Raw genomic sequence first — 13,132 nt, forward strand, 5'->3', positions numbered from 1 at the left:
CTGAAAGGTCTACAGTACTTGATCTCGTTGGTACATTCAGCAAGTGAGATGGTGATTTTATTTAAGCCGCCGCACATTTCTGTTCAGATAACGCTGCTCTTCATTCTGTGAGCTTGTTGTGTGTATAGATGATTCTGTTTTGAGTTTTGCAGTCCTGTACCAGGAGGTACGTTCTGTCTCTAAGAAATGGCCGAACGCAAGGCTGTACCTGGTTGTACTTTAATGACAGCAGGTTATTAAACAGTTCAGCGATGTTAATAGGTACACCAAGCTGATGTATGAACACTTACGTGCACTTTGAATGTGTTAATGCAGGTTAAATTCCAGTTGAGCTTGGGTGCCTCAGCGGCTGTTTCAAAGAGAGGAGAAATACTCCGACCCGTCTCGGTGACGGGCATATTAGTTGCAGTGTTTATTTTATTAGTGAAACCTTGCGATACATGGTTGGAAAGTGTGCTGCCACTTGAAAGTGAGCCAGCGGCGCATTCAGTGCAGAAAACAGCGTGATTCCTAAATACCCCAAACCATTAAATTCACAGGTTGTTTCCTGCTGCTTGTTTCGTGTTGGCCTTTGGAGGAATAGCTTCATCTCTTCTCTGAGCGTTTCTGCAGGTCGGCCCTCGCTGGCGTGCTGAGGCTCCGCCGTGGACGTTCACATAACTCTTGTGTTTGATCTTTGCTTTAGCAGGTAGAAACCCCCCAACTTTGCCTGGTTTCATGCAGTGCGATTATTGCATTGATTGGGACTCAAGAATTTAGGAACAGTCGCGGTCGTAAGACTGGATCACTGGTCCTTTGGCTTTCCACAGTATTGGAGTGGTTGAAAGGGAGCAAAGCAGGTGCGACTTCACTCGGACATTTCTCATACCCCTTTCGTTACAGCATATAACCGCAGAGCTACCTAATCATGTGCTTTTCCCAGAAGCAAAAATATCAGATCACCAGCAATGCCAGCTATTCCTACCGGTATTTCTCTGGGATCCTTCCAATGTAAAGAACACTTTAAAAACCCTGCTTTATTCAGCAGTTTCTACAGTAATTAACTAGTCAGAAGATTATGCAAATTCTTTCCAGGCTTAGTATCTGCAAGAAAAATATTGGGGTTCGGTTTGCTGTTCGTAGAAGACAAAAGCCGTGGCAGTTTCTTGCCCAGCAATACAGTACCTAGGTGTAAGGCACCTCTGCAGGAGGCTGCTGCGGGCCTGTGTTGCGAGAGCCTGCGTTGCAGAAATGCATCAGTTGCCGCAGCAGCTTGGACTGGAGCCTGCGGCTTCTTCAAGATCGCTGCAGAAGCAGCAGACAACCCCAAGGAAATGGGGATTAAGTTGCCGCTCGTTTGTGAGACACCGAAATTGAGAGGTGCTCGCCTGGACTGTGCTTCCCTCAGGAAGCGCGGGGGGAAACCGAAAGGGGCGGGAGGCAGGGGACAGCCAGGCTGCCCACCCGAGCGCCTTGGGAAGCGCAGCTCCTACTGCCGCCTCGTTTAATGATAAATGCCCTCAAGCTGCTAACGAGTTACTGATTCCGTGACTGACTGTGAGGCTTTTGCTGAGGATGAAGAAGGAGGCAGAGGAATGATGGAGGGCAATGCCACTGCTGGATCCTTTACCCCCGTGCAGCAGTTCAGCGCTGCTGATCTTGTTGTTGTAGTGGTTTATTTTTCCTTAAACGTTGCAGTGGGAATATGGGTAAGAGTGTTTTCTCTTGTTCACTTTCTGCTTTCCTTTTTGAATAATCTTTTTTTCAGGGCTGGCTTTTTTGTGTGGAATATTTTGAAAGCCTCTATCATTTTCCTGTTGTAGTTTGCACTTGTTATATATTTTGTGTGTCATGCTGCATTTGCTCTGCTCTGTTGTACAAACCCTCCACCCCTTTCACCCCCTACGGAAAGGCTCCTATAGCCTGAGAACGAGGTGGAATTAACCACGGCCCAAACCTCTCCCCTGGCCTCCGGTCTGCTGGGCGTAAGCAGATCTCCTGCTTGTCTATTAAAGGGTGTTGAGACAAACGCCCTGCTTAACAGAAAAAGCCCTCAGCTACCTGCAGCTCCAGACAAAGGCTCTCCAAAGCCATTTATTCCGCCTTGCAGAAAAACCATAGCCAAAGCTGAGCCCTATTAGCCAACCTGTCTGCGCGGGATGGATGTAGGACGGGCGCATCCGCCGTGCTTCCCCCTCTCGGGGTGTCTCCTTTGCTATTCATGGCTCCAGGTACTTGGGGTGCAACCACTGTTTCGTGTAATTAAGCTTGAGTTGCAGAGCTGCCATTAATTATCCAGAGTCTCCTGTCTTTTGGCTTCTTGTCTGGGAGACTTGGTTCTTGGTTTCTTGGTGTCTTGTCTGGGTTTGTAGGGAAGGGTGCTCCGTGCTGATCTTTTCTCCTCCCAGTCTTCATGCAGGGTGAACAGGAACACCGTCAGTGGCTATTTCCTTGCTGGCAGAGACATGGTGTGGTGGCCAGTAAGTAGAGACCTCTGTCCCTCTTGTGACACCCTGGGTAGGAGGGACATCCAGCACCATTCCCCCTCCCACCAAATCCCCTCTTCTGCTCCCCCACTTTCTCCACTGCCTGCCCACACTTTCCCCCACCCTGTACCCCTCCTTCTGCCAGGATTCGTGTCCTCTGAGCTGCGTTTCCCTTCTTGTTGCATGAAGGGTGCTGGAGCCCAACCAGCTTGTTTTCTTCTGGTGGGTCTCCTCGTAGGCTGCTCTGAACTTGGGGAGGGGTCATTGGAGTCAAACTTCCATCTCCCGGTGGCTCCAACAAGACATGGGTGTCCCAAGTTTCTTTCTTCCCTCCTCTTACTTTGGCATGATCTTGGCAATCTGGTTGTAGATCCTTCCCGTGTCTGGCACTGGCTACTTGCGCAGGGCCACCTCTGAGCAGGGTATATGGCCACCATGGCAAATACAGCAATGCGTGGCTCCTCCTCATCCTCCTGAAGACAAGAAAGTCCATCCAACACCCACCAGGGATACCCAGATGAGCTGAGAGTGCAGGAGCGCTGGTTGCTGGGGCTCATGACCACCTGGATTGGAGTCTGTTAAGGGTTTTTCTTGCAAAATACGTACATGTCCCTCATCACACGTGGTGTATCTTTGGCCACACTTTGCTTTTAGAAGCGGCTGGGAGGTCTGTGCTCTGCTGCTCCTGTTCAGACATTATTTTTACCTCCTCCTCTTACTGAGTTATCCCCTCGGGGCTGTGCTGCTGGGGAAGAACCAAGGCTGGTCCAGCTGGCATGACTGCCGTGCCAAGCTGCGGGGAGCTGGCGGCCAGGCACCCTGCCTGCGAGCACCCGCAGCACCTCCTCTGCTCCTCTGCAGATTGGCGCCTCTCTCTTCGCCAGCAGCGAAGGCTCGGGGCTCTTCATCGGGCTGGCCGGGACTGGTGCTGCCGGGGGAATCGCTGTCACCGGCTTCGAGTGGAATGTAAGAAACGTGTTGGGTTATTAAGAAAATGAGTTTCTGGAGCCATGTAGCAGCAGATGGCCCATTTCACAGCAGCTTCATGCAACATCTCAAAGGCTTGGGAGGAGTCGTGCAGGGGGTAATTAACGCAACCCTGCTAAGTCAGCTTCTCCAGCTCATGTCTAGTGCACGTACAGTGAGTTTGGAGTCAGCTCAAGCCCACGTGCTCAGGGAAAAGGACATTTCAGTGCAGAGCTTCCTAGCCCAGCTGAAGAGGTCACCCATTCCCTGCTTCCCCGCCCGTTGCTTCCAAAGTTCTTGGGTTCTGCAGCAAAAATATGGCATCTGGCTTGCTTGGTGCCCAAGGAGTTAATGGGAAATGTCTGGTCAGGAGCTGAAGGGCTGAGGGGAGCAGGCTCCTGCTGGGGGGGGTCTCCACCGTGGCCTTGAGCCCCCGCGCCTGCTGTCTGAAGCCATTTGGGGATGTAAATGTGCATTTGAGGGTTAGCCAGGGCCAGGTCAGGACTGGTGGATGGGATCTAGCATTGCAATTGATGTCGAGCTGCAGCAGGACCAGTGGTTTTTCTGGCTGTGCCATGTTTTTCCTTCCCAACAGGCAACCTATGCTCTTCTGGCACTGGCCTGGGTGTTTGTGCCGGTCTACATCTCATCTGGGGTATGTAGGGGTGCCCTGAGCCCGCTGCGGGGAGCGTGGCCCCAGCCAGGTCCCCTGCTCCCAGGAGGGCTGTCACTGCTGTCCTTTCAGACTCTGAAGCCCTGCTCTGGGAACACAGCTGTCCCCTTGCCTTCCCTGGAGGAGGGGGCCTGGACAGGGCAGTGATCCCTCTCTTTTGCCCTGGCAGATTGTCACGATGCCCGAGTATCTCCAGCGAAGGTTTGGAGGGGAGAGGATCCGGATGTACCTCTCCAGCCTGTCGCTCCTGCTCTCCATCTTCACCAAAATCTCTGTGAGTAGCTCCTGCTTGACTCCGTGACACATCCACGACTGATTTCCAGCAAGCGAAAGGTTATTCTGGGGCTCAAACCTTGTGTAGCCAAGTCAGGGGAGAGCACCTGCTGGAGGATGCTCCAGGAGGGAGCAGGACAGGAGGTGGGAATTCATGGGCAGATGCCATCTGTGACACCCCGTGCATTCATAGGTAGACCCAGCAGTGATGCTCGTGTCTGGGTGGCCCTGACGTATGTGTGCCTGGGTGTCAGGATTCCCAAACTCACGGTGCACTTGCCTTGTAGCAGAGGGTACAGATGAAACATGCTCGGAGGCTGGGTTGCATCATCTGGGATTTTTCCTCCATGCTCTGGCAGTGATGCTTTCCAGCACCCCCGAGGGACCCGGCAGAGCTGGGGACTGAATTGGGAATGCATTTGTTGCTTTAGGGCACACGGCTTTTCTGAGGAAAGGAAGCCTTGCTACACCTCTAAGATGCCCAAGCCTGTACAGAAAGTGCCTCATTTTCAGGGACTTTTCTACAGGGATGTTTTTCCCCCATTTTGGCCTCGTTCACAGTTCCCTGTGTGCAGCCCCTGCTCCTCCTGCCCGCTTGGTAGCCATGGGGAGAGTTTATCCGAGGTCAAACAGCTGAAGAGCCTGTGACACCAGGCCTAGGGTAAGCAGAGGGAGCCAGGCACAGACAGCCCTGGGGGGCTGGAGACAGCGAGACAGAGATCAAGAGCAAACAGCTCAGAAATTACCTGGAGGAGAAAACACGCTGGAGGGAGCAATCCTGCACTGCTGCCTCTGACGGAGCAGCCGGATCTGATCCAGGGTCTGATGGGGCTTCTGCGTTTCACCGGCTAAAAGAAATGTGCTTTTTGCAGGTGGCTGGGTGCAAGAAATGTGCTTTTGCATGCGGCTGGCTGCAAGAAGTGGGTGTCTGCAGGGCAGGAGGGCCGGTGCCGGAGCGCGTTTCCCCACGGCGAGGCGCTCAGTGCCTGCCTCTGCGCTCGCCAGCTCCCTGCTCGCAAACGCCAGCTTGGCTGGGTGCAGCACCGCTCCCTGTGCGGCGTTTCTGCCTCCTCCCTGGCGGCTTCGCAGCCCCAGGCCCTGGGCTGAGCTGTGGGGGGATCCTCTGGGTCTCCCTCCGAGGGATGCGGAGGACGGAGCAGCCTGCAAACAGCGCTGGCTGTGCACGTTCATCAGCGCTTAATGCAAAGGGAGAGGCTGTGCCCACCTTGGGCAGACCCCAGCGCTGCATGATGCGATGTCCCTGGGTCCAGGAGATCCCAGTCTTCTTCCCGTGAGCCTGACCGTGGGCAAGGCACTATGCTTTGGGTTTAAAAGGCAGGTTGAAGGGGAGATGGCAGCCCTTCCCGCGTTCCTGCTGACGCAGGGCTTTCAGTGTGGCAGAGGTGATGCTGGTGACTCCGTCGGTGCAGCCGCCACCTGTATTTCCCCTTGCAAAGCCATGTCCTGTTGCGCTGCAGGGCATTCTTCCCATAAAACTGATATTCTTTATACCCTTATCATTTATGGCATTGAAAAATCCTATGACATTTCTCCTGAAATCAGCCTGGTGGCTCCTGGAGCACTAGTTCAGTTTGCAAGTTTGGACAGTGACGCTTTGATTATTCCCTGATTGTCCTAATGTCCAGTAAACTGTTGTCACTTATTCTCCTCCTGTGTGCTGCTCAGGAGACATCTCTCCCCGGCTCCTGACAAAGACCCAGGTGGAGCCTGAGATGCTGGAGCATCCGTGTCTGTGGTGTTGGTCCCTGGGATCTGTGTGAATCTCTGCTGGTGTTTAAAATGAAAGGTTGGAAGCTGGGATAGGATTTCTGGCGGGGCAGTTTGTTCTTGCTGGTCTGAATTTGAAGAAAGAAATTACCGGTAGTTTGAGGGCTGATTGTCTTTGAGTGTCTTTCCAGACTATCACAGACGTCCCCTCTTCTCTTACAAAACGGTGCCCTACCATGCCATGGGGATGTGCTTGGTCCCTCTGGTTTCCAGTCTCTCCGTGGCTTTGCCCAGAAGAGATGGACATCCTACAAGTTCATTCATAGCTTGGGAGACTGTTGTGGTGTCACCCCTTGCCTAACACCAGATGAACCTGTAGATGACCTCTGTGCAGTGCCTGCACCGATGGGAACCTCTGCGGTTCTCCTGGCCCTTCTCAGCACAGCCTTGTGTTTGGAGCCTGGTGGACACTCCCAAATGCCTCTTCCTGTGCCTTTTCTCAGCCAGTGCTATAGTTTCTTTGGTCTGCTGAGTTTTCTCTGATCTCTGAGTCATGCAGGATGCAACAGAAGAGGAATCAGCTTAATAAGGGGATTATCTTGGCATCTGGCTCCATTCATGGTAAATCTCACAAACAATGGTTGTTTCCAGCAGTGGATTGGGATGAATGTCTGTGGACACATTGGGCATTGCCAAAGTGGCCTAATGTCCTGTCCTTGGTGGCGACCGCAGTAGTGAGCGTGGGAGGAGAGTGTGAAACTCGGAGCAATTAGGCAGTGCTGTCTCCCGCGGGGGTTTTCTTTGGTCCTCACTGGGGGCTGCTCCCAAGTCCAGGACTAGCTGGACTTTTCCTGCCTCCTCTCCCTGCAGACATTGCGTTTATGGATGGATCTCCACTCCACCTTCTCCCAAGCTGAGACACGGCATCACTGCTGCTCCCATGGCTCTTCTTTTGGGGCAGGGGGGGATGACAGTCCCTCCTCTCCTGGAATTTACCCTTTGGTGGACCCCAACCCTCCATGTTTCATGGCAGGGTGCAACAGGCCAGCCCAAAGTCCTGCTGAGAGATGGCGTCCCCCCTGGCTAGGAACACGTGAGGAGTTGTACTGGCATCCTAGCCTTGGCAAAGAGTCCTGGAGACTCTTCTGTACCCTGGGTAACTTGTTCTGCTGAGGCTTTGGCTTCATAATTTGTTAAATCTAAGCTGTCTCTAAAGCCAGCTTTCATTGGGAAGTCATTAACGATGTTGGGTAAGAATGAGTTTCCAAGTGAGGTCACCAGTGGAGGCAGGGATCTCGCTGGATTATGAGGCCTGACTTCAAAGGCTTCTGCTCTCCTTTTGCAGTTGAAAGGACTTGTTTTATGAATAGGTCATGCCTGGTTTTAATTAGCTTGTTTTTGTATTTGGGATGTCTTATTAACGACTCAGTCACATGCGCTTTTATTTTTTCCCACCCTAGCAGAATTACCAGGAAGGGAGGTAGAGATACCTCTGCTTCCTCATAGCAAAGGCTTAGACTCATTTGCAGACAACTGCAAAAATGATTAAGCTTTGAGAAAGCCAGGAGAAGCAGTTATGAAATGTCTTGTCCAGGGCTGAGTCTTCGCAGCTGGCTCTGGGGAAGGGTTGCTGGAGAAGCAGGCAGTCACAGTGGGGCATGACTTTCTGGCAGGTGCTGAGATGACAAGTGATGGATCCCTCCAAAGAACACTGGGAGCTTCAGAAGACACCAAGGATGCTTGGCTGGCACTGTACTGGGGAGGCTCAACATGTCTTATGTTCCCACTTCAGGTTGCGTTGGGAGGAGATGGCTGAGGGCCTTTGGTTGGGGCTTTTCTGCCTTGTAGTTGAAGCTTGCACTGCATGAATGGCTTAGTTGTCCTCTTGTAGGGCTGCTTGGTGGTCTCTGTGGTATCAAGCTGTGGTTGGATCGCATTTGTGGGGAAAAGACATCTATTGAAGAGGAGCCGCTGGTGGAGGTTTTGGCATGGTTGCCTGTGAGTTGGTTCCTCTTCAGCAGGACATTCCAGGGCTGAATTGCCTCTCTCTGCTGGTGAGGGCTCTCCCAGAGACATGGCCAAGCCCAAGTGCAGCTGAGGACAGTACCTCCCTTGGGAATGCTAGGCATGACTGTGGTGTAAAGCCTGGTCCAGATGTCGTGGAACAGTCCCTGAATTACGATCCTCAAGATCATGGTGTAAGTGCTCTTCTGGTCAGATTGATTTGTGATTTAATCAACGTTATGCCTAATGGTGTGTGCTCATCTGCTAGGGAATGGGCTTTCATGTTGTTTTGAAGCTGGATGTGTGCTCACCTACTGGGTTTCATGACTGATGGAGCCCTGCTAGGTGGCACGCACCTTGGTTCTTCCATCGCGTGATTCTGCGTGGCCCCTCTCCATCACACAATGACGGTCCTCAACTCCTGTGTGGTGAGCTTGCTGGAGCAGTGCTGGGAGGAGGAAGGGCAGAGCTGGGGGAAGGAGGTGCGATATGGGAAATAACACCGGTTCTCTGTGTTACTAATCCCAAATGACTGCTCCCGCATGACCGGGCAAGACAATGCTACTGTTTGGGGGATGGTTTCTGGGAGGTGTGTGAAGAAAGACGTCAAATTGGAGCTAATGCGTTGACTGTGGGAAGCTGCCATGGCTCTGGGCAAGGGCGTGGAGTCAGCTCGTCTTGCCTCTTCCTGCCTCTTCTGGCTCTGTTTCCTTCTCCAAACAAGGTTTTTGTGAAGGTACCCCAGCCGAGCGCTGTGGATGTCTGGATCTCAGCTGCGGGTGGAGATGTGGTGGTGGTGGCATGGGCACTGGCTACTGCGTTTGGTCCTTTCCTCCCACAGCACTGAAGGAGGTGTCCCAGCTCCCTCTGAGTCTGCTTTTTCATTCCCACGAGACCGTGACCAGACCTCCCTTTTGTGGGTCCAGCCCTCCCATGAGTGGGAAACGGTGGTCGCTTTTGAGGTGTCAGTCATCTTGAGGGAGTTTGCCAGCTGAGTGAGCTGCAGGCCTGCGCATGCTCCTCCGGGCAGAGGCACGCTCCCGGCGTCCCTGTGGGACGTGATGCAGACCCAGGAGATGCTTGGGCTGGTGGAGGCAGTGTGTTGGATGTGGAGTTGGTCTGTTCTTCTGTGGCCAAGCAGAAACCCCAAACCTCTTCCAGGGCTTTGCAAGGGGAGCTGCAAAGGTCAGGGGACGTGTTGGAGGATGCATTTGTGCTGGTCCGTGCTGCAGTGCAGGACTCCTGGGCTGCTGCTTCTCGCTCAGGGCCAGAAGCAACTTCTGCTGCTTAACCATGCCTTGGTTTCCCCATCTGTGCAAAACCAGGAGGAGATATCTTCCCAGAGATGCTCAACAAAGTAGTGGCTTGGCATTGGGGCAGGGCTCAGGAACAGCAGTCCTGGGGGTCTTGCGCTCTGTGCTGAGGCTGCCCACGTGTGCTCCTCACCGTGGAGTGGCTGTTGAGGTTAAAACGCTGCTGTGGCCCCCAGGGAGCAGGGCAGCACCTTGTCCTGCCCCACCAGCACCCACCTGAGCACCACTAATGGGCTCGAGTGGCACAGAGCTGCCTCATCCATCACTAAAGGCATTGCAGGTACCAGCAAGCACCTTGAAAAGTCCCTGCACCTGGGAGGAGATCCCCTCCTGCCCCCAGCAGCATTTTCAGGCTCGCTGCCACCCTCCTGACTGGTCTGATGGCCTGGACTGTTGAGCTGCAGCTGGGGAGGGGTGAGCTGGTCCTTGGCAACCTCCTTGCCGGCAGCGCAGGTGCCAGGAGGGCAAATCCTGCCAAGCAGAACGTGAAATACCAGCTACGACCACCCCCGTGCATTGGCCCCACGGGGGCCAGTGGGTTGCAGAAACAGCACAGATGTGCTGAGCTGGGGGAGTGGCTTGGGCTGCCTCCAAGGAGCACCCAAGGGTGCTGGTGTTTTGGTGGACTGTGGCCCCTTGGTTGGTAAGAGATGCCCCATCTCCGGGGCTCTGCAGAAAGCATGGCGAGATGCCGCCTGGAGAGCAGGGCGTTGCCATCGGTGGAGGGAACTGGAGGTACTCGGGGCAGCAAGGAGGTCGCTCAGGTCAGGGTCTGACCCTGTAAAGGGCTGAGTATCTCTAGCTCCCTGCTTTGCTCTCAAAGACTGTGGCAGCACTAATGCCCTGAGGCATCCCATTTCTGACCCTTACGTCCCACTGTCTGCATCCAGCTGTGCCCAGCTGCAAATGACTGCTGGAGCTGCTTGCTCCCCTCTTTGGGAGTTGGGGGAAAGTGGCCTGTGACACCCATCTGCACTGGTGACATGGCCACCCACGTGGGACCCCAGGCTTCAGTGCTGGCTTTAGGAGGTGTCCTCCTGGCAAGTGCAGTGCGATGTCCTTGCTGTACCCATGGTGTTGGCCATTTCCCTGCTGTGCTGCTCTTGCAACAGCCCTTGGCTGCTGTTTAGCCAAGTGGATGTCACCTGTTCCCACCCCTGTGTTTCTTCTTCCATGCACAGACGGACCTATACTCGGGGGCCCTCTTCGTGCAAGTCTGCCTGGGGTGGGACCTTTACCTCTCCACTGTCCTGATGCTGGTGGTCACAGGGCTCTACACCATTGCAGGTAGGTTGCTCAGCATCTGCTGGCCTCAATCTTTCTACTTCAGTTGAACCACACCACTTACACTCCTGCTTTTATTTATTTATTTTTTCTCCTGGAAGGTCTTTGGGGATTTGTACTAATGGGCTTCATATTCCCTGCCCTACCCAGCCAGTATCTGAGTATCCTTCTTGAGTGTCAGCTCAGGCAATGACTCAATGCATGAGCTCTCCCTTGTCATTATGGCTTTTCATTTCTAATAACTCCTCCTCCATCACATAGTTAAATGCTTTCTTGTGTGTGTACCTATTTGTAACAGCAATAATCAGGGCTTCTCCTATTACAGGACTATTACTATGGAATCTACAATCTGAGAGCCCTTTACCCAACTCATGTCCCTCCTGCTTGCCCTGCCTGCAATGCAACTTGCTGCTCTCCATCTGCAAAGCTTTCGGGAATATTTCTTGCCCATGCTTCCCCATTGTGGGACCAGCTATTTTTGTGCACAGTCAATCCATATGGTTCTTTTGTGATTCTGAGGCGATGAGGGTTTGGAGCTGGACTTGGAAATTGTGGGTTCCTGGCTTGCAGTCCCGCTCTCGGACCGCAGGACCGTGTATCCCTGACAGCCCTTTCGGTTATTATTTTGGCTGGGATGTTCCCTCCCCTGGTAGCGCTGGTGGAGACACCTGGCAGTAAATTCTCCCTTGCTATCTTGTCCCAGCCATCAAAAGGGGAAACAGTTTAAGTATATCCGAAACACGGTGAATTTTGCAAGACTTTGGTTTTAAGCAAATCCCATCTTCGGTTTTTTCCTGCCCACAAGGCTTGTTGTGAAGTAAGGCATTTCGGCGTGAGCTCAGGCAGAGGGTGTGATCGCTGCGTCACCCTCATCCTGAGAACATCCCTCCATATCCCAGGGAGGGTGCAGCCCTGAATTCCTGGGATGTGAGTCAGTGACTGGGGTTGAAACTGGTTCAGTTTTTGACCCATTTTCTCTAGCTCCACTACTTTTTAATGCTTTTGTTCATGTGCTGAGTAATTACTTTCTGGCTAGGTAAGCAGGTCCTGGGTTTGCTCTGGAGGGAGAGCTTGGGATGGAAAGGGAGAACTGCTGCTGGCTGGATGGCCAAGGGGGACCCCGCTAAATGTCAGGTGCTGGAAAAATATAACTGCAGTGTTGGGAGGAGAGCTGAGGGGTGTACGAAGGGGGAGGACTGGTATGGTGTTAGGGAGAGGTGGGATGAAGAACAAGATCAATGTCCTGAATGTGGTCTGCTTGCTGGAGCATCCAAACAGCCAGGGCTGGGGATGGCCGGCATCCTCCTGACCGTGTGGGGATGTGGGGCTGCATCCCTGCCCTCCTGCCATCCCTTGGCTCCCCTTCCCTGTCCTGGGTGGGATGGCAGCCCCCGTGGCTGTCAGCTGCTCCCCCCACACCATCTGCAGGGGACCCACCGAGGAGCTGTTCCCCTTCACGCTCCCAGTGCAGCCCCCCCATTACCATGGTGTTGGCAGGACCAGGTCGGTGACAGGCATGCCCCTGCGAGCGCGGGAAACTTTATTGGGACTTTGCAACTGAGCCCGAAGCCATCGGAGCTCCTGACATTGTGCCTTGCTGTCGTGCAGGGGGGCTGGCGGCTGTCATCTACACCGATGCACTGCAGACGCTCATCATGGTCCTCGGAGCCATTGTGCTGGCAGTGAAAGGTAAGAGCAGGGACAGCACAGATCCCCCTTCCATGGGGACCTTCCTTCTCCACTCAGGTGGTCTTGGAAATAAATAAAAAGACTCAGTCTGAGCAGTTCGGTGGCCAAAATGCCCAGCAGGACTTTGGCCCATAGCAATTGCCTAAAGAAAGTCTGTGGTCCCCCTGTGTCCCCTCTGCTGCTGTGCTTCCCCTACGTGCCATTCCTCTAGGTGGAGATGCCATGGAGCATCCCCCTGGTCCTCCGTGTGGGGCTGTCCCTAGTGCCGATGACCTTCCCGTGGCCATTGCTGCTCTGCATGTTTGCCTCTAGTCCATGTGCTCCGAGAGACTGATGAAGCATTTGACAGCAAAGCAGCATTTCCAGTTTTACTCAGGAAAACTTGCAGCAGCGTTGCGGTGGGTCTTCAGACAGGATCCCACCACACGGGGACGTGCATGGCACAAGGTGGTGCTGGGACAAGGCACCGCTGCAGGGGATTGCCTGGGGATGCAGAGCATGGTGCCATGCCTTCCTCCTGGTTGGAGTGAGCATGGTTCATCACCAGCCCTTTCTGAACAGTCAGCACTGTTGTGTCTCTGTACATTTAGCTGCAGAGCAAGCACCCTTGCGAGGCTGGGAGCTTTCATCAGCCTTGTTCTGCCATCAGGGCTCTTGGCCCCGAGGAGTAGGAGGCAAAAAGTCAGGTCCTAGCTTCAAAGGCAGGCATTCAACTACAGAGGACGACTTCCAGAAGC

At 53.7% G+C, this 13,132-nt stretch overlaps 1 protein-coding gene across 3 annotated transcripts in view; it reads left to right on the top strand.

Annotated features, from left to right (window-relative positions):
* Positions 1-1,548: 1,548 nt before the first annotated feature.
* SLC5A10 (solute carrier family 5 member 10) overlaps positions 1,549-13,132 on the top strand; it is a 41,804-nt gene continuing 30,220 nt past the window's right edge. For 2 of the 3 annotated variants that reach the window (XM_087731390.1, XM_087731389.1), the window contains exons 1-7: positions 1,549-1,688; positions 2,388-2,459; positions 3,327-3,431; positions 4,027-4,086; positions 4,274-4,378; positions 10,604-10,709; positions 12,315-12,395. In XM_087731390.1, the coding sequence (XP_087587516.1) occupies positions 1,575-1,688; positions 2,388-2,459; positions 3,327-3,431; positions 4,027-4,086; positions 4,274-4,378; positions 10,604-10,709; positions 12,315-12,395 (643 nt within the window). In that variant the 5' untranslated portion in view covers positions 1,549-1,574. The remainder of the gene's footprint in view (positions 1,689-2,387; positions 2,460-3,326; positions 3,432-4,026; positions 4,087-4,273; positions 4,379-10,603; positions 10,710-12,314; positions 12,396-13,132) is intronic. The other variant, XM_087731391.1, reaches the window with a different exon arrangement.

Source organism: Nipponia nippon, unplaced genomic scaffold (assembly GCF_047370975.1).
Source record: "Nipponia nippon isolate SJK-2023a ecotype South Korea unplaced genomic scaffold, ASM4737097v1 scaffold_5, whole genome shotgun sequence".
In the NCBI taxonomy this organism is placed as follows: domain Eukaryota; kingdom Metazoa; phylum Chordata; class Aves; order Pelecaniformes; family Threskiornithidae; genus Nipponia; species Nipponia nippon.